The sequence below is a fragment of the Sinohyriopsis cumingii genome, chromosome 17 (genome assembly GCF_028554795.1).
Source record: "Sinohyriopsis cumingii isolate HCF-2022 chromosome 17, ASM2855479v2, whole genome shotgun sequence".
Taxonomy (NCBI): domain Eukaryota; kingdom Metazoa; phylum Mollusca; class Bivalvia; order Unionida; family Unionidae; genus Sinohyriopsis; species Sinohyriopsis cumingii.
In genome coordinates, this window is record NC_142977.1 from 14,334,211 (window position 1) to 14,359,350 (window position 25,140).

A 25,140-nucleotide genomic window follows, 5' to 3' on the forward strand; every position below is an offset into this window, starting at 1 on the left:
CTTCGCGCGTGTGGATAGCAGATTTGGGGTTTGATTTGGTTTCCCCGCGTGTGTGAATAGTAGATGAGTGTTTAGTTTTGGCTCCTTCGTGTGTTTGTGGATAGTATATAATTGGGTTTGTGGATAGTATAGTAAGAGTTTGTTTAGCTGCTTCCCGTGTGTGGATAGTAGATTTGGGTTTGATTTTGCTGCTTTGCATGTGTGGATAGTAGGTTATGGCTTTGTTTTTTGCTGCTTCGGGGTATTTGGATAGTATATTTTGGGTTTGAGTTTGCTGCTTCCCGTGTGTGGATAGTATATTTTGTTTATGTTTATGCTGCTTCCGTGTGTGAATTTTTTATGGTTATGTTATTTATCTAGCCATCACTGTGTGGATAGTACAGAATACGAGAAGAGAAAAGTAAGTGATGTTTTCCTTCACGTCCGTGCTTTTCATATAAGAACTTACAGCGTTCGTCCTTCGCGCTATTCTACGAAATAACTCAAGCGAAGATGGTGGCTGCAACGGAGTTGCTGAATCATTTAATAGGTATCTATTACTGGCTATTAGATGTTACGTTTGTAATGGAAAAGATAGAGAAAGAATTTAAGTTAGAAAAGTGTCTGGACTATGATAATAGTCTAACGGAAGCAAAAGAGTTGATAGAAGGGATGATGGAAGAGGAGAAAAAGAGATTGAGAGGCTTGATTCATCCTCCCTATGTGAGAGTGGGATCACTGAAGGAGGACATAGATCATCTCACAAGAGTAAGGTGCTTCCTGGAAGACATTCTGGCATGGAGTCAGTTGTCATTCATGAAATGGGGAGTAAGTCAGGTGAAGAAAGCTGGAGAACAGATGATGAAAGTGATGAGAGAAGAAGTTAAGAAGATCAAAGACAACTGGACAAAAGAGAGAAAAGAACGAGAAAACAAGAAGAAAATAGAAGAGTTTGACAGGCTCAATAACAACTGGATCAAAGTCCAAGAGAAGTTCCGAGCATTGGGCCATCCTGACTGGATGCCAGAGAAGAAGAAGAAAGGAATGATGGAAAAAGTGAGAACTTGGTGGAAGAAGTGGAGGAAATAGAAGAAGAAGAAACCAAAGGCCCTTTTTTCAGGGCCATTCATATGCCTCGAAAAGAAATTAACTTTGATGCCTAATTTCTTTTTCTTTTTTTTTAAAAAATGTATGTTGTCTATTGTCTGTGTTCTATCCATCTCCCATGTTCATTTTCCCTTGACGCTATACAGTCCCATCCATGTTCAATTTCTCCATGTTAAATTCCCCTTGTCGCTATATTCCATATAAAATTTCCTCATGTTAAATTCCCCTTGTCGCTTGCGTGCCGGTCCTGCATTCCCCATGTTCAATTCCCCTTGTCGCTATAATACCTATCCTGTGCTCTCCATGTTGAATTCCCCTTGTCGCCATAAGTCATAAAAAATTTCCCCATGTTAAATTTCCATTGTCGCCAGGGTACAACCTCCCTATTTTAACATTAAAGTCCCCTTGTCGCAAGGGTATCCCTATATACTACTGACGAAGTTAAAAGTCTTTAATGATTTAACTTCTTTCTTGTGCTAATCTGTATCGTCATCGAAGGCACTTTCTCATGCTTGGTCAAGATTTTGCAGGCTATCATGCATCTGACATTGGTCCAATAGAAACGGTGTATTTGTTGATCAAAGGCAGTTTCTCATGCTTGGTCATGGTTTTGCTGGCTATCATGCATATGGCATTGGTCCACTAGAAACGGTGTCTTTGTTGATTAAAACTGGAAAGGGCAAACGTTACACACATAAGTATATGAAGAGAACTATCACTCACACCTTAGAATTACATATTACACATATGAAGAACTATCACTCACACCTTGGAATTACATAAAGCTTAACAAGTGTCATTAGAAAGTATCTTTGATGTCCTGTCTTATTTGATGTTTTGCCTCAGTGCTTAGAAACTTCTAGCCAGCTGTAAATATCTTGAAGTTATTTTTTAAAGTTCAGTTTTGTTACCCAATGAAGATAACTATCCATGGTGTCTGTCTTTGGGACCAATGTTTTGTTACTCCCAGGAAGAATTTATATATAGTTTAAAAGGTTTGGTGTTTGATATGTGATAAAGATCAGTTAGAAACGTTACCTTTTATGTAGATAAATTTAAAAAAGCACCTTTCAAATGTTGCACTTTTTACAAATGAATTGTGCAGATCTAAATAGTTTTGTTTGTGGTTGTAAATACAGGTTACTTTTAATAAACATTTAAAATATACATGGGCTCTAGTGTTTAATAAAAATAGAACGAATTAAATTAAAAGAAATGAAATTTTAAAAAAAAAAACAGTAATAGAAGAGGGAACCCAATGCGTGCATGAACACACGTACCAAGGGAAAACACATACTTCATCAATATGTATTTTCAAATTTAATAAGATTTTTTAAGACCTGATCAAGGTCACATGCACAGTTAAAGTGTGCGAAATATTATATATATGAAGTAAAGATCAAAGATAAGGGACTCAATCAAAAGCAAATTAAAATATTTTTCTTGACACACCAATAGTATCATGAACATAAAATTATTCCATCAGCTGTGTATTTCATAGCTATTACCATGGATCGTTTCCCTTTAGCCATTTAGCCATTTTTATATGCTTAAAGTTGTTAAACATTGTAATGAAATATAAGTAATTTTCTTTTAAAATATACCTATCATGTTTAGCAACTGCATTTATTAATCAATACTTTAAATACAACTTTAGTAAATGTATTACTTCATCATACTTCGTTTTATTGTCGTTTCAGAGCAATAAACTCTCCTTTCCGAACGCTAAGTTTGTGGTGTTACTGCACGTTCTCTTTATCCATAGTAACATGACAGTTGCCAATGCCTGGCATATGTGACAATGCCAGAAATAATGAGGCTTTGTTTCAGCAGGTACAGAGGGAACAGCATTTTATGTGAAATCTTCCATATCATCCATGGAAGAATTGGGCACTTCATGATTTTTAATGGAACTCTAAAATATTGATGCATATCTTTACTGCTATATTACTAAAAGCAAGATGTGAAGGTTGGTTTTTCATCATTTGTAATTACGTTTGCACATCGGCGTTAAAGTCCGCTCTCACGTTTGTCTATAGGATGTGCCAAAATATCTATAACCTGTTGCAATAAACAATAACTCCAATTTAAATTATATTTTCTTTGCCAACTTTTGTTGCCGCTTGTATGCTTTAAAAATATACGATGCTAGAGCTTAGGGAAAAGGTACTGTTTAACGTTTGTAAAACAATACCATATCATGGGAACCATTTGTATCAATCATATCAATAACATAAATGATACCATTCTCAAATCCCATTTTCTTAGATGCACTTGTACCTACCATTTTATTTTATGCTACGGTTAAGCAACAGAAAATATTGAAAAATATTTATGCGAATTAGCCTGGATTGATTGATAAAATTGTGAGAACAAAGAATCTATTCCAAATTTATTAAGATTCTCTATTATGGAATAAACAAAATCTGTTCTAGAAAAGAATAGCTGATAAAAATCAGTTACCGCAATTTGCCATAGACTTTTTCATTTATATTTCCCAGATATAATTTACAAGTTTTAAACCATCTATTAATGAATTAAAGTTTACTATCTTTCAACTTCCCCGATAGTTGCATTTTATTTCAATGTGTGGTTTTATTTTAGATTTCTCTTTATTCCATTTCAACCAACAGATGACGAAATGCAGTCTATAAAGCACCCGTTTCGAAGGATTTGGCAGCTGAGATCACCTGAAATTTAATTACTGGTATATTTCTGGATTTGCCTTAGATTAAAGAAATTCATCATTTCTCTAATTTCGAAGGAACGGGTAAGAATTGGATTATTCCCTAAAATAATTCAGCAGTTAAGGTCCAATGAAAGTAATTCGTTCCATTCTTGATTAAGTATGTATTCAGGACTGAATTTCGGTTTGCTGTTTGCTTGCTTCAAATTCATATTACATTTTTAGAATATGGACATAAATACGATACAAATATTTAAGGACCTTTCAAATTCATCATGAGTGATACTGTGACACCATAAAATCCTAGGCTTTTCTCATTTGTCATTTGCAGAGACTATTAATGTCTTCTAGATAGGATATGGGACCATTCATTAAATCCATGTGAATATAATTTAATTACGAACAGTCTCGAGATCAACCAGGCTTGATTTAGGAGGTTTTTCTTTTGTTTTCTTTATGTATTCCTGTTGGCAAAGATCGATGCAACAAAGTTCATCATCTTTCTCAATTACTTCCAATATTTGGCAAGAGTGTGCATCATGTTACAAACGAAGTTTATGTTGTATAGATTCAGAAGTATTTCGTTGCTTTCTTCCGCGTCATTCTGCTCTAACAGTAACCATTGCTACTTCAATTCTATTCTTCATAATCTCTTCGATTTCGCAACTCTTCTTGTCTAGTTTTGCTGATGGGTTTGTTTTGTTTCACTGGTTGTATCTTACCTCTCAGTTTTATTCCATACCCTTTTGTTTATGATATATCTAATTTACCACGTGTCTCTAGTTTTTGGGGTTGTACAGTTTCCTGTCTGTCTGTATACTATGATCTGTGTTAACAAATTCACATAATATGTATAATTGCTACATATATAGATACATATTGTAGATAAGCAGGCCCTATCATAAATATATAAAATGTAACATCTATATTATTGCATTGTTTCCTGATACTACTTAAGACATAAGAACGATTTTCTAAATTTTTTAAATCACAGTGCACCAATATCTATTATTTTGTGAGGATGGAGTTGAACTCCACTGTCCCTATTTTAATGATTTGTCTCAAACTTTGCAAACACAAAATATATTATTGATACTCGAAGTTAGTTTGACATTTATTGTGCAGAAGCCGCTTGATTTCTACACACCTTTCTTGGTCAATCACAATGCCCGATCATAAAACCGTTGGTGTACAACCACTACCTAGCAAAACGCGATGCGCTGCGTCTATGAAGTAACGAGAAAACATTCACCATTGCATAGTTTTCGTTTCATCACACTCGTATGACGTATCAGTATACTTTTCAGAACATTTTATGCAACGTTATTTTGTCAACTGGCATTAAGGGTTGAGGTATAAATTTATGTCATGGGCAAAAACAAACAATGTAAAACAAAATATTCAGAACGTTTGTAATACACATCATATTTTGTATGCTGTTATAGTAAGATGAATAGAGGATAAAAATGGATCATGCAATACATGTATTAAGGTGGCTAAGATTATAAAGTCAAAACATGTAAGGATTCGTGATGAATTCCATGTGGAATTTACATTTGTATATCTCATAGCTAGTAGTTTTCTAGATATACATAAATTGAAAATAAACTGATACAGTCACTCGGAATGATTAGGCTTCAAAGCTAGATTATATCGTCTCTCAGTTGCAAAACAATGAATCCCCAAATGTCCAAAATTTTATCTTATTGTGTATTTCACAATATCTGCTGTTTCATACACAGACGTGTTAAAGTCCTTAATACCTAAGTATTCGTCTCTAGTTGTATTAAAATACAGCTCTTCAATACAGTCTAGGGTAAAACTCTGGAAGTCCCAATGGAATTTGTTGAAGATGAATTCCTCTTTTGTCATTAGAAGCGGAAGATCTCCGATGCCAAATATGCATATACCATGAACAAGCTTCCCATGACAATCAGCGCCGAGACTCTCTGTCCAAATTTTGATACGGTTGAAGTACCTGATTTCATGAGGTGCTATTGATCCTGGAAAATGCAAAAGAAAACATTACAATAAAAAAATGATCATTCGTTTTTTTACAGTTTTAAACTCGATCCTTAACAATATCAAACAGATATGAAGAGATCTCGTTTAAAGTGCAGATTTGTATATATTTTATGGGTGCAGTCAAAGGCGTTAGTCGCTGTATGATGGAGAAGATAGCGTTGTATCAAAAGGTTGAAAGCGACAACAGTGCTTAATGAAAAACAGACAAATACACACACACACATATTTGGTTCAGTAGTATAGAAATGATATGTCTTGGGTCACTATACAACCTTTTACACAATAAATCGTTTTGAAAAAATTAAAGGCACAGTGACCTAGATAATACAAAGTTAACTGTGTTCTTCTGAGTCAGTACGTCAATTCTATATTTGATATTTTTTCAATATTTCTCTAACGTCAGATCTACTGTTCTAAAACAATTGTTACTTCGGTTTGGTTTGTCTGTATAATTTTAACTTTATAAAACGAAAGAAATACAAAAAATAATTTAGAAAACAAAACTGAAACAATAAAATATAGAAATATAAATTATAAAACTTCCTTTCATACACGGTATGTAACAATGACAAAATACTGCGAAAGTCGGAGCAGAGGAGCGACTGCAAAACATAAGAAATACTATCAGCATTAAGTGTAAACGGTAATGTCGTTTGCCGACAGCTTTACGATAAAGAACATACAAAATGTGCAATAAATAAATGATGGATCTTATATTATTATTATCATTATTATTATCATTATTATTATTATTATTATTATCATTATTATTATCATTATTATTATCATTATTATTATTATTATTACTATCATTATTATTATTATCATTATTATTATTATCATTATTATTATTATCATTATTATTATTATTATTATTATTATTATTATTATTATTATTATTATATAGGTAACTAGTAAATCGCACTGTCATCGTCTCGAAATTCATTTTATCACATTAAAATGGTTAACCTGCCTCTGTGAAGCTAAAATAGCAATTTAATTTAACAATAAAACATTAAATTCCGTTTTGTCAGACATGAACATCTCAGCATCTTGAACCATTATTATACTTTAAAATTTAGCTATGATCATGCAATAAGAAGAGAAAATTATATTTGAAATATTTGCAAAATCAATTAAATTGAGCCATTTGAGTGAAAATATACTGACGTGAATACCTGATTGGCGGGTAACTGATCCGAGCATGACGAAGTTGGAAAGAATATTGATATATAGATAGATGTGTGTATGCATGAATGTGTGTGTATGTATTTCATCGTTACCCTTATTGTATCGTTCAAGAGCGTATATAATATATCGATGTGAGTGTATGCATGACCAAATGTTTAATTACCATTATGATGATGAAAGGTTGAGTGAAATTATGAGATTGTCTAAGTCGAAATGGATACTAGACCACACGTTCCTTAATTTTTTACTGGGAACCTTTCGGTGCTGTTTTGCAGTTGTTCGTGTTAGAGCGAGCGCCAACCAAAGGTGACGAAGTAGGGAGAAGTTGTTATAGAGGTCACGGGACCGGTTAGAACAACGGAGGCAGAAGTTTGAAGGCAGACGACCGGAAAACGTGGAAGGATGACGGATGTGGTCGATGGATGGAAGGGGTACTGGAGTACAAGTCAAGGAAAGGGAAATAATACAGATGAGTCAAGTAGTAGGGACAGGTTGAAACACTCTCACATTGCACAACATATAATGAAATTGGCAGATTAAATAGGCCGACCGAATGAAGAAATTGTGGAAATTTACTTGTGTTGTTTGAATATTTAGATATGTTATTAAATAGTTATTCGTCACATTATATTTTTTGTATTTTACCCCACCCACCCCTAGACCGTCGCCTTTGCTGACTGGAGTCTAGGAGCTATATGTCCATCTATTTCAAATTTTAAATTCTATGTCCTCCTAATACCCTAGGAGACAACATTACCAAGTGGATGCATCATCCGGGAATTTGAAATAGACATAAATATCATCTTTACGAGCAATTATTTATTATTTGTAAGTATTATTAAACAATTCAGAGAGAGTTTCCATTCTGTGTATTGTGTATGTTTGCATTTTGCAAGTTTGTTTAATTTCGTTTACTTCCAGGAGTAGTGAAACAAATCTCGGTTGGGATATCTTACCTGAGGCAAGTCTGTCGTTGGAAACGAGTAAGTATTTCGTTGATAAGATTTTATAGCATCTGTTAATTGACTAGTAAGTTGAAGCAAGGTTTCACTTTTTGATAGTTTTTTTTTACAATGGCGACTGAAAGACGGATGATAAAAGAGTATCGCGTCGTTGGCATTGGAATACTTCGGTTACGATGGGGACCGACTTTCAACGTTCATTGCAGTGCGAGTTAAATAATGAAAGGCAGAGAGAGAAACAGAATGAGAAACCCAGAAAGAGCTGGCCAAGATAGAAGCGGCTACGAAGGAGAGGGTAAGAGATGCAGAAAGAAAAATAGCAGAAAGTGATGGCCATGATATAAACTGCTACGAAAGATAGAGAGGCAGAACGACGAGCGGCTGAGAATGAAACAGAACGACGAATGGCCCAAAAGGAAAGAGAAATCGCTCTCGCTCTCGAAATGGAATGAGTAGCGGCTAGAACAGCTGAGAGAGATGACTCAAGTTCCAATCCTGGAGGGAATGGACGACCAATTGCTGACCACCGTATTGTGCAGTTAAACATGCCGCGAGTAAACCAAAGGGAAGAATCGATTGACGATTTCTTCGTTAAATTCGAAACACTCGCGTGTTTGAATACGATTCATCCTCTTACAACTTGTATAAACTTTTGTATGCTTTAGCTAGGATATGCTGATAACATATCTATACTACAAATGTCGTAGCAGTGTTTGCTGCTTTTTTCTCACACATTTGTTTTATATTTTTTGTTGTAATGATAAATGTTTGCTAACATCTTACCCAACTTTAATATGATTCTATCAACGTTTATTTTCTATGCCTTTTAAATAACTAAATAGTTCTGTCCTTTCCATTATTTTTTACGTTTTCTAGCTTATGGTTTCTTGCTATATGTTAATTGTACTGTACTGTATAATTAATTTACGTTTTGTTAGTTATATTTTTTAGTTTTTTTATTTTATTATATGCTATGGATTGATAGATGTTTGTTTTGGACTTGTTTTTGTCTAAAATGAAGTTCATTTCCTACCTGAACTGAATCATTGATATCCTTTTTATTATGTAAACAACTACGGCATATTTTCTCCATCAGCATGGGTTTAATATTAGGATTATTATTAATAGAAGTGAACATTTATCTTGGGCTAGTCAAGGATATTGTGTTTCCCGTTTTCTTTACTATACTTTTAGTAACATACGTTCTAATTATAAATTCAAGTTTATCTGGAAAACAATTTGGACCTTTCAGAAAATGTCCATTAGATAATAGTTTTGTTTAGAACGTGCTAAATGTGACCTGAGGTCAGGCCGATAACTGTATAATCTTGTTACTGGAGAATTATGTATTCGTGCTTTAATATCTGAGCAAAATCAGGTGTGTTACTGTTGTGTCCGGTAATTCATTTGGGGTAGCATTTATTTATTAAATTTGTTTCATTCCATATCCTTCTCTGGAAATACGAAGTTCTCAAAAATAATATTCCTGAAAATAGAGACTTAGACGTGAATTTTCAAATAAGGATATATTCTTGCAATCTGTTACTGTGATTCAACAAAAGGCTGTCAGCACATTAGCATGACATATGCCACCAAGGGCACATTAACACTTCTAGAGTGAGATTATTGTTTTCTGAATTTTACAACCGTTTATCAGAACCATATTCATTAGGACTTGTGTTGTTAATTCTAGGATTATTTGGAATTAATATCGCGATACCTTAAGTTCTTTTTATGGTTTTTCTTTGTATTCCAGGGAAATAAAATATTTGTTGACTTTCACAAAGTTTGTTGCTTCTCAATCTTTTCTTTACTTATTGTAAGACATTAGATTACTATCTGTACATATATGTCATAATTTCAGAGTCTCATTCAATTGATGTTTTGTTTTAACAGTGCACAGCATTTATGAAAAATTTTAATTTTCAATCCTTTTTGAAAGAAAATAATTTGTTAAAAATTCTTTGTTGAAAATAATATCTTTGTCGAGCTTCTTTTTTTGTATTTTAAAATTTTTACTTTGTTCTTTACTAAAATCATTAAAAATTTCTCTTGTCTGTTATAATTCTCTATCAGCATAGGTTTATATTGACAGTCTGTTGATAACTGTTTAATCGACTGTTTCATTTTTGTTTAATTCGTGAATCATTATATTTATAGCAACCTCATTTCTGTTCTGTGCTTGTATTTAATTCTCTTATCCAAATCAAAGACTTTGGAACTTTACTTTTTCCTTTGTTGTAGCTATAGAGTCAGGTGACGCCACTATGCTTGATGGACCCTTTTAAGAAATTGGTATTATTTATCCGCTCATTTCATTATAAGATGATATTTTGTCCCTGATGTTTAAATGATTAATTGTTATATTGTTTTAATTTTCAAATATTTCGAATCCATATTTAAATATGTTATTGTATTGACCAAATATGGTTATCAATTAATGATTCAGTTTGTTAAACATAATCATTTTCACTGTAAACAGGATTATCAAAGCACATTGAATTTCCTACCACTGCAATCGGTCATTGTAGACCATTTAAACGCATTATAATGAACTTCAAAATTAATTACGTTTTCTACAATATTGCAATGACAATCACAGGATGAAAGTGGAACAAAGCTAATAAGACGAAAATACAAACTGGAATTTAAAAAATTAGTATTGAAAATGGAACACAAAAGGACCTAAAAACACATTCACCACAATAAGCTCAGAAACAAATATGAACACAAATCGTTTAAAGCATGCAGGAGAGTTCAGTAAATCGGAAGTCAACGAAATATCAAATTCATTTGCAGATATAGCAATAATAGGATTAATATATGTAATAATGAATTTGCCTCAAATTTATAATTTCCTTGAATCTCAGAGAAGGGAGTTGAGAGAAGAAATGAAATGGAATTATATATTTCCAGTAGTTTCTTTATTTATGTTTGCAATGACTATGTCTATATTAAGTGTAAATTGTATAACATGTAAGCACATTAATATAAAAAATGTAATGATATAAATTAAACACATGTATAGAAGTGCGACTATTAGTGTAATGTAGATACTTCCTGGAACACAGTAATACTACATACCCAAATAATAATGTTCAAATACAAAGCAACAAATATAATAATAAAACCTTGCAAATTGCTCCATTAAAGATAAAGTTCAAAAATCGCCTGCCCTCAAACTTTGTGACGCTTACACGACGGTGTGAAAATTATGTATATCTTCTAATTGATGGCTATTGTAGGAAATGCTGCTATTGTGTTTTGAAAGTTACGTATATTTTCTAATTGATGACTATTGTAGGAAATGCTGTTATTGTGTTATGAAAGTTATGTATATTTTCTAATTGATGACTATTGTAGGAAATGCTGCTATTGTGTTATGAAAAATATGTATATTTTCTAATTGATGACTATTGTAGGAAATGCTATTGTGTTATGAAAGTTATGTATATTTTCTAAACGATGACTATTGTAGGAAATGCTGATATTGTGTTACATAGTTAAACCATTTATACAATATGAAGGAAGTGTGATGAGCAAAGACAATAATGATAGAAGCAAGCTACTATTTGGTTCAAAATCTTAACAACGATAAACTTAACAGTTTTAAAGCCTTTATTATTTTACTTTGTTCTGCAATTTCTCTCTTTGATTGTATTTATTATTTTCAGATCAGGTATCACAAACTTTGATGCATCTATGGTTTGATGACTGAAATCGTTTATCAAGCTGGTTTGCATCCGAAAATTCAAACGATACGCACGGAATAAGGTGTTTGTTATCGAGATCTCCTTCATCGACATTTTCTGGTCTGGTTACGTTTATCTAACTTTAGCTATCGTCTGAAAATCAACAGATGGAACACCCAGTATGTTGACGTCGTATCCAGCGTTATATTTTGTTTCATCAATTGTACAATTTTAATGCTGTCTTTATATCTTTATTTAATGACGTCCATTATTGAAATTTTATTCCAGATTTTATTATATAGAAAAGTTTGCAGAAAAAAACTAGTTTTATAAAACTCAGTGACGATCTTAGTTTTGTCTCATCTAAAGCATGTCTTACTTTGTCATTATTTTATATTAATGTTGTAATGTTTTTACCAAATATGTATTGCTTTCATATTTCACATCAATTTAAAATGACAAATGACATCAAGTTACAATTGTTAGGTAAGACACGGTGAATAATAATTTACCACTAGCTTTAGAAGTATACTAGCGTTAACTGGCAATTTTGTTGCAAATAAACGGAGAACAGAGAGTAAAGCCGACATGTTCGTGAAATTAAACCTACAGAAATTTTGGTTGACGAATCAACAGAGAATGTAACCTCACAATAAGAGAGAGAGAGAGAGAGAGAGAGAGAGAGAGAGAGAGAGAGAGATAGTTCAACTTGGAAAGCAAAGAGATCGACTTGGAAATCATCCTGGAAACATTCTCAAGATTTTGTAAAATACTATGGCAGAAAACGTTTTAAAGAGCAATAACCGAAGCATTGATATAATAGGGAGAAGATGATATGAACAGTTTGAAACACAAACAAAATGTTATAACCGATAGGTCATACAACTGTAGTAATAGGAATATGTCTTAAATTGATTAACTTTAGGAGTTATGCTATAACAACTGCAATATCAGATAAGCCAAAGACAATAATGTTTGTTAAAGAACCGGAAAACGATTTGTTTGACTGTTTGTAAGATAAAGCCTGCGCGATATGAGAGAGAAGCCAAAGCTAAATAAGAAAAGAATGAAAGCGGCGTAAGAGATTCATGAAAACGATATAAGAAATTAGCTCACGAGATCTAAGGGGAAGAAACAATCGATGTAAGAGAAGAGCGAAAGTGATGTAATAGACGCTAACTTTCACAGCAGCACTAATTATATTCAACTCATCCAATCGGGTATATCAAAGTAACAAAATATTTAAGAGGTCAGTATTTTTACCAGCGAAGAACTGTATTGAAGAAATCATAAAGTTTCTTTATTCCAAGTTTTATTGTTGTTGTTGAGTTTGGTTTACGCCATTTCTCATAGGCTATGCATGACCGCCATGCAAAATATCAGCCCGCTAGGAAAATATTTATCAAAAACCAAAAAGAGTTTGGATCACAACACACATACCCAGAGTTACTTATGGACTCTAATAAAAATAAACAATCAGCATATAAAAATATAAATAAATTCATAGACTTAGCAGGACTTGGGAACAAAATATAATTACTATCCCAACAAAACCAAAAGATCCAGTAACTAGCTAAATAAATTTAGAAGCCCCCACATAAAAACCCATAACATATCATTCAATTTTATAAAAATATAAATAACTCACTTACGAAGCACCTATCAAAAACTAAGGAAACCGCAAAATCGGATGTCCTAGATGTCCTTAAAGAACTGAGCAATCAGCTAGGACTCCGGTCCTAGATGTCCTTAACGACTCAGGTCTCTTGCTAAATAAAGTATAAATAACATTCAATCTCTAAAAACATTAATAAATAAATAACTTAAAGATGCAATATCTAACAACCTACAAATAACATAACATAGGAAGCACACACTAAACACCTCGACTAGTAATACCATAATAACCTTGAAAATCTCTCTTCAAATATGATTTCTACTAACAACCTCTATACACAGCATAGACACACACACCCCCCCCCTTTTTTTAGAACATTTTGAAGAAGAAAGAAAAGAAGAAAAAATAATTTAAAAAAAACGCAAGAAACACCAGGCAAATGGAACAAGAAACCAGCGATGTGAAGCAACCAGGACCGTCCCCGTGCTCTCCTTCCCACCAATGACAGTCAACCATTCAACTGTAAGGGACATTTATGTACCAACAGATTGAGGCCAAACTAGCAGGGTTCCTTGAACCCATAAAAGCCTGGGGGATATGGCACCATTCCCTTCCCCAGGAACAACTAGCAGGCTGCGGTAGTGTCAGAAAAAAAGTGGCACATGCACAATTGTGCGCACGCCACTATAATTAAACTCAACAAAAACAACAACAAAAATTGCCGCCAGTATAACTGGTGGAGGTAGAACCCGTGTAAAACCCCGGTAGTAACATTAACCGACCCACGTGAAGCATCTGGGAGCTTTCGCGCATATCCACAATGGTCGAAACCAACACTCACGCGGACATTTGTGAGATGGCAGTGATCGATAATAAAGGCGAGTGCTTTAGACTACCCGAGGTCCGGCCGATTTTATACAGCCAGTTTATGATTCGATAACTTGATTGATCAAGGGATGTTTCCAGACAAATTACATAAAGCAGTGTCGTTGTTGTTGTTGTTGCTTAACGCCATTTTTCAGCGCACGATAGGCTATACATGGCGGCCAGTATTAACGGTGGAGGAAGAACCTGGGAAATCCCCAGAAAGAACCACCGACCCTCGATAAGCTACTGGCAAGCTTTCTCACATACCCACATTGTCCGAATCCAAGACTCGAACCCACACAGACAGAGGTGAGATGGCAGTGATCCGTAACGGAGAGCGCTTTAGACCACTCGGCCACTCGGGGCCCCTAAAGCAGTGTCAGTGGACATAATGAGGATAAATATGTTCCGATCTTAAAACCACTAGCAAAGAAAGCGAACATATGTGCGAAAACACAAAAATATAAATGTCTGATAAATGTAAAAGATAAAAACGAAACCTATGTCTAAAGCGGAGATGGGTATAGTAGAAGACTGTATATTTAGTACATGTATGTTTTAGGCAAAATGACAAGTGCATCATATTCGTGATTCTTTATGGAGAAAGAAACACTAAAAATAAGATCTAACATTACAAATGGGTAAGAAAATGTACTAAACAATTTAAAAAATTTGAACTGGATAGGAGATAGCATGGCAATTTCTTCCACTGGTATTGGTATAGCAGTTCCTATTTTCGTACTTTCAAGAGTAACAGCAGGAATTATAAACTTTCTATTAAAAAAAATTGTTTTGCTGCAGCGTTATTACATAAGGTTGCAAAAACAAAGGTTAGTATGCAATCAAGACTTGAAACAAAGAAAATGCAATAAGATTCTCAACTTAAGCAAAGGTAGGTTGATACTGTGGTGAGTAAAGCAATACGCGATTGTCAAATAAGTCACGAGGAATTTAATCATCGAGTATAACAGATGCAGGGAGATAAAGAAAGCAAACGAAAGCAAACAAGACAATTGATAAGCAGAAAGTCAAAATATTGAAGAATTAAACGAAATGTTTTCGAAAGAGCGATATGAAAGGGCTTTTTTTTGTCGAGAATCCTACTATAACAGTTTTATGAAATTCTCCCAAAACAGAATTGAAAGTTTTCAACTTTAAGTGTCCTGTAAAAAAATTGAAAATAACGATAATTAAATTATTAATACATTATCACATTTGCAAATAGCGACTGATTTAACAGTAATAACTAAAATGACAGACGAAAACAAAAACAAATTAAATGGGAGTGACAGTATGATTGGATCTATGAGAACGACCTACGACTAATCACTTCTGTCTGAAGCGAAACAATACAAATTTTAAAATAACAGTTTATATGACATACAAATTGATTTTGTCTTTGGAGAACATTGAGGCGGTTTTATTTCTCTTTTGCCCTTTCTGGTGGCATAAATCTCCTCCTGTCGGTAGATATCTATCGATATGTACCTTTCGATAATATATTTTGATGAAACACACATATGTTTATTCGATAAACGTAGTCGGACTTTCACTTTACCAAAACCTATTTTCCTACCTAGTAGTTTCCATAGAAACTAAAAGCAAATCCTGATAATTATCTTTTGCTCAGATCTAAGCTCGTGAATGTGTAATGATTTGGTGACCATGTTCGTCTACATGAACGGACACCTTGCTATAGTAAGCTAAATTGTTGTCAATAGTCAAGATATTATGCTACGTTTTTTAATTATTCAACTGGATGATAATTATTTGCATTGGTCAATGTCACGTTTCTATTAATTAAAATGACAGATGATGCAGATTATTCCCTTACGGTGCCCCGATATCCACATCATTTGCAATCTGAATCAATTTCAACTCATAGCATTATTACCTTCTCCTACTAGCAACGAGTCGACTATGGTGTGCAAGTGTGTGCAGTTAATAGATAAATATATTTTTAATGTCTATGAAATGTCTTGAATACATTCTCTCAGTGACCTTATAAACATAAAACATACCCCGTACCTCAAAACCATAAACACACTTGAAAGATTGTCCTTCACAATATGATGTTTAAGCTATTTAACCTTTTGGACCCAAGTAAAATCATTGAAGTAATAAGTTCTGAATAATACATAATATAATACTGTTTAGGCAATTTACATCCAAATTTAAATATTCTATTGATTTAATAAAATAAAATAGAAAATTATTACCGTATATATCTGTACAATGCCGTTGTTGTTCATTTATATAAAAGTACATTTAGTGTATGGTGGTAACTTTTTGTCAGTTATTTACGACATCGTATATGTATTGAAAACCAATATCCTTTAAAATAAGATAATGAATGAACATAGTCAAACTTAATGTCCACATTATTTCTTATCATGTCCGACTCTGCTGAAATATCTGGTCGTTCCGCTGGTTCGCCCCTCCTTCGATCCAAATTTCGAAGAATTATGGGATCAGTTTGTAAGTTTTTATTGTTTAGTTTATAATTTGTCTTTTTATATGTGTGTATCTAATTTTAACTGTTATATGTTTAAGTCAAAATTATGCAAGTTTGGCCAGAAAAGTAAATAAAACTTTTCATTCAAGAAAATGGGTCTTTATTTTTCAGTTCGATTCAAGTTTTGACTCAAACTGATGGCATAAAGTGGTATTTCCTTCTGTTCAATATACTGAATAGTAATTAAAATGCATATTTATCTAAGGCAATAAATGTAGGTCAAGGAAAAAAATACAAGCTCTGAAAATATAAATCCACATATGAAGATCTGTATTTCTTTCCTAGCATAAATTTGCTTATCATGGAACAAATGAAGGCCGTAAATAAGACCTATTGTTATTAAAGAAGTTCAGCACAAAAGAAGAAATCAAGACAAAAAATCCTACGCTTATATAATATACTTTAGAAAGAATCTATTCATGCCATCAAAGATTAGAAAAGACTGAAAGCTAGAAACATTCTGTTGTGTAGATAAGTCAAAATTGTCCAACGTTCAGATTATATTTAAAATTCATGCTCATTCTTGGACAACATGTTCAACACAACATTCGAAAAGTGACAAATTCAGACCACTTTATTATAAACTGTAGTTATCAGAGCACCGAATTTATCATTGCATTTGATTATGCATATTAACTAACTCGTATTTACCCATATTAAATCCATGTATTGAAATTATATATGAAAAGTTCCATACAAGCGCACGTGACAATTTTATACCGTACTTTGAACACATATTGCATTGGTCACGTCATTTATAGGTAATGTCTTTATATTTCTGCACACTTGACGAAAGTTAACATCATCAATTAAGACACATTCACCGACAAAAATACATGTAAGTGCATACATACAAGAGCACAAGCAAAGATGCGTATTTCTATTTAATGACGATTTATCCAGTATTAATGTGTGTTCCCTGGACCAGAAAAAAAAAAAAAATTCACATAAGACTAAAACGGTCAACTTTTGCGATTCGTTATCTCCAAGCTAAGACAGTCCCGTTACATAGAAGAATTATAACTAAATAACATACCATTATATTGCCCTCTGATTCCAAGCTGGGAATTATGGTTCATGGTATTAAAAAAAATCTCATCAGGTATTGTGGTATTTTTGGTCCAGTTGTAGACATCCTGTGCTACGTGATTATTTATGATGAAATCAACGAAGTCTCTGTTTGCCACAATGTGGACACCCCCTTTGAAAGGACGGATATTATGTGGCGGTGTTCCTGCGTGTTCCCATCGATGATGCCATTTACTACAGAAAACAAGTCATAGCATGTAGAATTAGATTAAAACGACTGAATCAGTTATGTCATGCAAGGTCCTATTTGCATCTTTATGTACGATATAAATATATGAGTAGTAAAGTCTAGACCCAAACCTGAGTCTTTTGTTAAATACAGTCAACATATACTGGGCATAAGAGAAAAGTAACATTAGGCAGACACGTTTGATAACATTTTGATGACCTATAACCGGAGTATCGATTCAGACAAAATCACTCAGTTTAGGCTCTGAAAACTATGTCAGACAGAATTATCTGGTGTTTTCAGAGCTATAAATGTCAGATTGCGTATTATTTGGCCAAAGATCCATTCATTAGTTTGATACTAGTATGGTGTCTTTGATACTAATATGGTGTCTTCATTAGCTATTGTAGACTGATAAATACATTTTTACCGCCATGGTCACTACACCTATGCAGTTAGAATGTGTGTTTTATTTTTTTCATTTAAGCGCAGTGCCTTTGGGCAAATTACAATGTACTGAAGTTAATATTGGTTTCCAGTTGTTGAAAATCACCACACTCGTGTGTGTGTGTGTGTGTGTGTGTGTGTGTGTGTGTGTGTGTTATAGAGAGAACTTTTTGGAAAAGTTAGCGCCATTTACACCAAAGTGTCTCTGTCTGTCTGAACCTTTGCGTCTGTGAAACAGAGAGCAGAATAGTTTTCGAAAGGATTATGCATATTCAATTTGCAATGTCTGTCTGTTAGTTTCTTATTTTTTTTAAATTTCATTACATGCTATTGATAATCTGATTTTTTATATTGTGCTTGACCTTGTCCAAAATCAAGTTAATTTTCTCCCTGAACTGAATTTTTGATTTTGGCTTTTATAATAAACATGTTTATCACAATCTGAATCTTGAACTTTGAATTGCCGGGTTGTTTTCTACACATTTTATATTATAATTTTAGTAACAGATTTCCAAGTATAACCATGAAGGTTATATTCCATTAGGTAATGTTAGTTTTAGAAAATGATAATTGTGACCTGGGGTCATGCAGAAGACTATATAATCATGTTTTAGAAAATGATAACTGCAACCTGGGGTCATATAGAAGACTATATAATCATGTTTTAGAAAATGATAATTGCAACCTGGGGTCATGCAGAAGACTATATAATCATGTTTTAGAAAATGATAATTGCAACCTGGGGTCATGTAGAAGACTATATAATCATGTTTTAGAAAATGATAATTGCAGCCTGGGGTCATGCAGAAGACTAAATAATCATGTTTTAGAAAATGATAATTGCAACCTGGGGTCATGCAGAAGACTATATAATCATGTTTTAGAAAATGATAATTGCAACCTGGGGTCATATAGAAGACTATATAATCATGTTTTAGAAAATGATAATTGCAACCTGGGGTCATGCAGAAGACTAAATAATCATGTTTTAGAAAATGATAATTGCAACCTGGGGTCATGTAGAAGACTATATAATCATGTTTTAGAAAATGATAATTGCAGCCTGGGGTCATGCAGAAGACCAAATAATCATGTTTTAGAAAATGATAATTGCAACCTGGGGTCATGCAGAAGACTATATAATCATGTTTTAGAAAATGATAATTGCAACCTGGGGTCATGTAGAAGACTATATAATCATGTTTAGAAAATGATAATTGCAACCTGGGGTCATGCAGAAGACTATATAATCATGTTTTAGAAAATGATAATTGCAACCTGGGGTCATGTAGAAGACTATATAATCATGTTTTAGAAAAGGATAATTGCAACCTGGGGTCATGTAGAAGACTATATAATCATGTTTTAGAAAATGATAATTGCAACCTGGGGTCATGCAGAAGACTATATAATCATGTTTTAGAAAATGATAATTGCAACCTGGGGTCATGTAGAAGACTATATAATCATGTTTTAGAAAATGATAATTGTGACCTGGGGTCATGCAGAAGACTATTTAATCATGTTTTAAAAAATGATAATTGCAACCTGGGGTCATATAGAAGACTAAATAATCATGTTTTAGAAAATGATAATTGCAACCTGGGGTCATATAGAAGACTAAATAATCATGTTTTAGAAAATGATAATTGTGACCTGGGGTCATGTAGAAGACTATTTAATCATGTTTTAGAAAATGATAATTGTGACCTGGGGTCAAGTAGAAGACTAAATAATCTTGTTACTGGAACAGTTATATGTTTGTGCCTTAAGATCTCGGCAGAATCACTTGTATTATGTTGTGTCCAATAATTCATATAGACTGGAATTTGTTTCTGCAAATTATTTCATCTTAGTGATTCGTCTCTAGGAATACAAAGTTTTCTTCAAAAATAACAGTCTTGGAAACACAGACTTGAATTTATATTGGCATTTCAAAAAAGAATACATTCTTGGATTGTATTATTGTTATCAAACAAAGGACTGTTGGCACATCATCATTACACGAGCCACCACGGGCACATCGACACCTTCAGCGTTAGACTTAATGTTGATTTCCTCTAAACTTTATTCAAAACATTAATTTTAGGACTCTGTAATTCTAAAATTTTTGGGATTTAATTCGCAATATCGTAAATTTCTTCTTTAAATTTCCTCTGTTTGTTGTAGGGAATAAATTATTTGTTGAATTTTACCATACATGTTGCTTCTCGTTCGTTGCCTTTACTTATTTTACGACCATGGAGTCGCAATGAAAGTCAATGACTTTTATTTCAAAATCAAAATAGTTTTACTACGATACGCTCCCTTAATCAATCAAATATTAAACACTGAAGTGGGTCCATGCTTTATGAGACAGAAGTAAGTAGTAATTGTAGTAGCAGTAGCAGTAGCAGTAATAGTAGTAAGAAGAACCAACAACAACAAGAAGACCATAAAAGTCATCTTCATCAAAATTAATTTTTATTATTATTAAAATTTTTATTATTTTATTTTCTTAATTTTAATATTGAACACTCTTTGTTACCTTCATAATAATGCACTAGCAAGTATACTATTGATCATGTAATGATGATAATAATAATAATAATAATAATAATAATAATGATAATAATAATAATATCTTGATGTATGCTTTTATTCTTCATCGTCTTTCTTCATTACTTTTGTTCTCACTTCGATGAGAAATTAAGAAATGATTATTACAAATCATGTAAATGTCCTTCGTCAATCATCGAAATAAGTCAAAAGCTATTTGTATAGCAGTCACAACGGCTGAAAAGTGTTTCGTATATTTTGCACATTTTCGAAACGCGTTTTCCATCACACTTATAATAAAATGTTTGCAGAGAAGAAAACGATATTTCCAGAGCCTTTGCATACTATGCCAAAACAAAACGTTTTTTTAAAAATATAAAATAAAGACAGATTCGATGATAGTTCTTGCCTTCGTTATCAACATTGTAAAGAAATACAATGACATTAGAAGAAATCAGATGAAAGAATATATTTGGCTTAGTTATCCTAACAAGGTTCTCATAGACAATGTGAGGATATCATTTTTAGGAATTTGTATTGAATGCAATTTTTACTCTTATAATTCCAATGTGTATTACAGTTTTTCTTTTCGTGTCCTAAGTTAGCAAATTCTGTAATCAGAAATATTGTACAAGTCGAGACAGCAAGATTTCTGCTTTATCAGCAAGTTCTCCTTGGCTGGCGTTTATCAATCGCATCATGATGAAGTGCTACTGGAGCGATTTTTCTGTGATGACTCGTGAGAATAGAAAGAACAGGTATTGGAAATCTTGTGAACTATGAAATTAAACGGAAGCTGAATGTTAACAGGCAGACGGCCATATTTAGAAAACAAAGATATTATATTCGGGTTCGTATATTATCATTAAACTCGGGAAAACGGACCTTGTAATGTTTTTGTTTTTTTAATGATGAACGTAGGTTAAATTAATTACTCGATGTCATGACATTTTTTGGAAGCGAGATATGATTCTACGCTTTCCAGAATTATACTAAGCACGGAAAGCCGTGCGTGAAACAGTTTTCTGTTGAAGTTCATGATGAATAATAATAGTTCACTTTGTCTTTTCATGTAAGAATAGAACTACTTTTTATATTTTAAACATTTCCTTTAGGATAACAATGAGAAGATTTTAATGTTTTGACACAATTGGAGTCTAGTCCCTTTCGAAACTTTAAACATTATTTATATTTTTCTTTATTATTTCATATGAATTTTTAAATATAGCATGTAATTCTTTGTTTCAATTTTAGCAAATATGTATTGGCAATCATAGAACTGATTACTGTAAAGACGAGTTCGCTAGTAACTTCAAGATCAGTAATAATTTAGAAATAAAATATTCCTAAAATTAAAGATCATAATATATTAGCATTTTAGGTCAAACGTCCAGTAAAATATTTTTCTAAAAAATGATTGTTGTATTGTTGGTAACAAATCTATTGTACATTCATACATCAGGAAGGTGCCATATTGGTCGCATAAGCTACTGAACTAAGTATCCTAAAATATCCAACAGTCTACGTAACATGCATTTGTACAATTTCGAGATTTTCTACATTAGTTGCAAATATCAGCCGATTAAAACAAATGCCCTAAATGTCACGACGAACGCGTTGATTATAGCGAAGTCATGGCTAAACATTGACATGCAATCGGACTTTGCACATTTTTTTTTAATGACAGCGTGCGCGTTTAAATGTTTGGAGACAAACGAGGAAGCGAAGTCGAGATTTAAATGAGAGACTTTCTTCACATTCTCAACCACGTGTTTTGATTTGATGGTAATAGATCACTGCCCCCCAAAATAAAGTATTGCGCATGCATGTGGCGTCAGATGGTGAGATTGCTAAATGACTTAATTGTCCAAGAGATTATTATTTTGGTAACTGGACATAACTGGTAATCTGGAAGTAAGAAAAGACCACTCTTTATCACGTATGATGCATGAAAAGACCCAGCTTTTGTTTTTACTAATATTTTTAGTTTAGGAAAAGATATGGTGGAGATTTCTTTCCACATGAACATTATTTAATCTCCACTACAATTAAATGACGATTATACGACGTCGATTATCCGGATTATTCACTCGTGCCTACAATTTTATCCGGGCAATTTTACTAATTACAATGCTCATGTACCTATAAAATAAACTAATTTGCCAACATAGAACAAAGTATCATAATTCAGAAACAAATGCTTCCAGATATAATCTGATTCATTATTGTGTGCTCATTTGTTTTCTCCGTTAACTTTACATTGTCAGAATCGTTCAGTATTTTACGATATTGAACTCGCGTGCAATTGATATTGAACTCACGTGGGAAAAAATAACTACTTTCTATCGTAAACAAACAATGGACTCAGACGTCAGCACTTTTGATTTATTTTATTTGTCTGTGGCTGAAGTAAACCAACTGAATGAACTAAAGCAGATGTTTCGTGGACTGCCACATACCAGCTGCTTTAGGAAAACTATAGACGCCAGACAGGGTCCTTACAAGTAACATCCAAGTGACAAGGCATAAGTCTTCTTTTAGCTGGTAATAGGAATCGCAAAAAATATACTTACAGTTTTACATCCTGAAATTTCTCAAAATGTACTTTCTTAGTTCTGAAAATCCGAATTACATGAGCCATGTCATGGGTTCTCAAGCTTGATTACGCATTTCGAAACTGTACTGTAATTTCGACTATATTCCAAGTGCAATTACATCCTCCTTACTGCACTCAAAATGATATAAACATTATATTCCATAGCGCCTTTTTGATCATTGCAATTGAAAGTCTTCATATTTTTCCCACATTATGATTTCAAACATTCAATGGCAGAACAGAAAAATACTTCCAGATGTGAACAGTATGCTGCTCCGTCGCCGCTGAAATCCGATGTACTTCATGTAGAATTGGCACATAAATCTAGCCCATAATCACAAACTTTCATAGAAACGATAAAACATGCCAAAATCTATTCACTCCAGATCAAATGGAAAAGTTGTTGCAATGCGTATTCATTCACAATATGACTCCAAATTTCAATTTTAAGTGGACCAAAACGCCATTTTTTGGAAAGTTATGTTTAGCGCGCGACCAAGTTCAAATTTATCATATTGTTACATACAAATGCAGTAACCTATAAATACCGAACAAAGTTTCAAGGTACAATGAAGTGTTATTGGGAGAGAGACAAGGTTTATTCTTGTAATGAAGGAGTACAAAACTATAGAAACAAAATTCTTTAATCATAAATAGGTCATTCTTCCAGTCATAGATATGTGATATAAGGAGATAATATATTATTTTATCATGTTTAGATTATATGTTAAAAAGCCCACAGTAATGGCTCCGGAACCGAAGTGCCTTAATCCTAGAAATATCTTTAATTTATACTTTGGATGACTTTTAGCAAACCAGGAATTTAATTGACCTTTAAAAAGAATATGCTATTTACACATTATTGTTACTATTATTATTATTAGTATTATTATTATTGCACATACAATACAAATAATTCATAAATATAAGTTGAAACATCTGATAAAATGTTATTTCTTCATACCAAAGTCTGATTAAATTTCTTGATTTTTAAGTATGTTATTAAATTATCAGCCATATTTTACAATATTGTTTCTATTTTTCTTTGTATTCATCACTGATTTGGTAAAAAAAATCTATTTTCATCTGACAGTTCTATATATTAATTTCATTCTGTATACATGTTTATATCGTTGTTTCTTTAATAATAATAATAATAATAATAATAATAATAATAATAATAATAATAATAACAATAATAAGTATGTCTAAATTATTTTGGTATTTGAATTTTAGAAAATTCATAGACATGTTATATACTTTCTAATTATTAATTTAAAAAAAATACTACAAAAACGATTTTATTCAGACTGCATTTTGTACAATGTAGCATATAATTAAATTATTAATAAATTCTATATTTTTGTTACATTACATGTTTATGATTCACAGAGTTCTGTCCTTTTACTTTAGACCCTTTTCTTTTAAACATTACTGAATATAGCGGTTGCTATCTTGCACGTTATATACAGGATTGACTATTTTACCTGTGTGCGTCATATTCAACCATGTACGCATATATATATATATATATATATATATATATATATATATATATATATATATATATATATATATATATAGACACACACACACACACACATTAGACTGCTCCGTCTACTAAAAATAACATTTTTATCATTGCATTGGCCGTTGGCA

At 32.7% G+C, this 25,140-nt stretch overlaps 1 protein-coding gene across 10 annotated transcripts in view; it reads right to left on the minus strand.

The window, feature by feature from the left end:
- Positions 1 to 5,170: 5,170 nt before the first annotated feature.
- LOC149777791 (beta-1,3-galactosyl-O-glycosyl-glycoprotein beta-1,6-N-acetylglucosaminyltransferase-like) overlaps positions 5,171 to 25,140 on the minus strand; it is a 49,034-nt gene continuing 29,064 nt past the window's right edge. For all 10 annotated transcript variants that reach the window (XM_089938841.1, XM_089938842.1, XM_089938846.1 and 7 more), the window contains 2 exons: positions 17,679 to 17,905; positions 5,171 to 5,775 (listed from right to left, as the gene is read on the minus strand). In XM_089938841.1, coding sequence (XP_089794967.1) covers positions 5,471 to 5,775; positions 17,679 to 17,905 — 532 coding nt within the window. In that variant the 3' untranslated portion in view covers positions 5,171 to 5,470. The remainder of the gene's footprint in view (positions 5,776 to 17,678; positions 17,906 to 25,140) is intronic.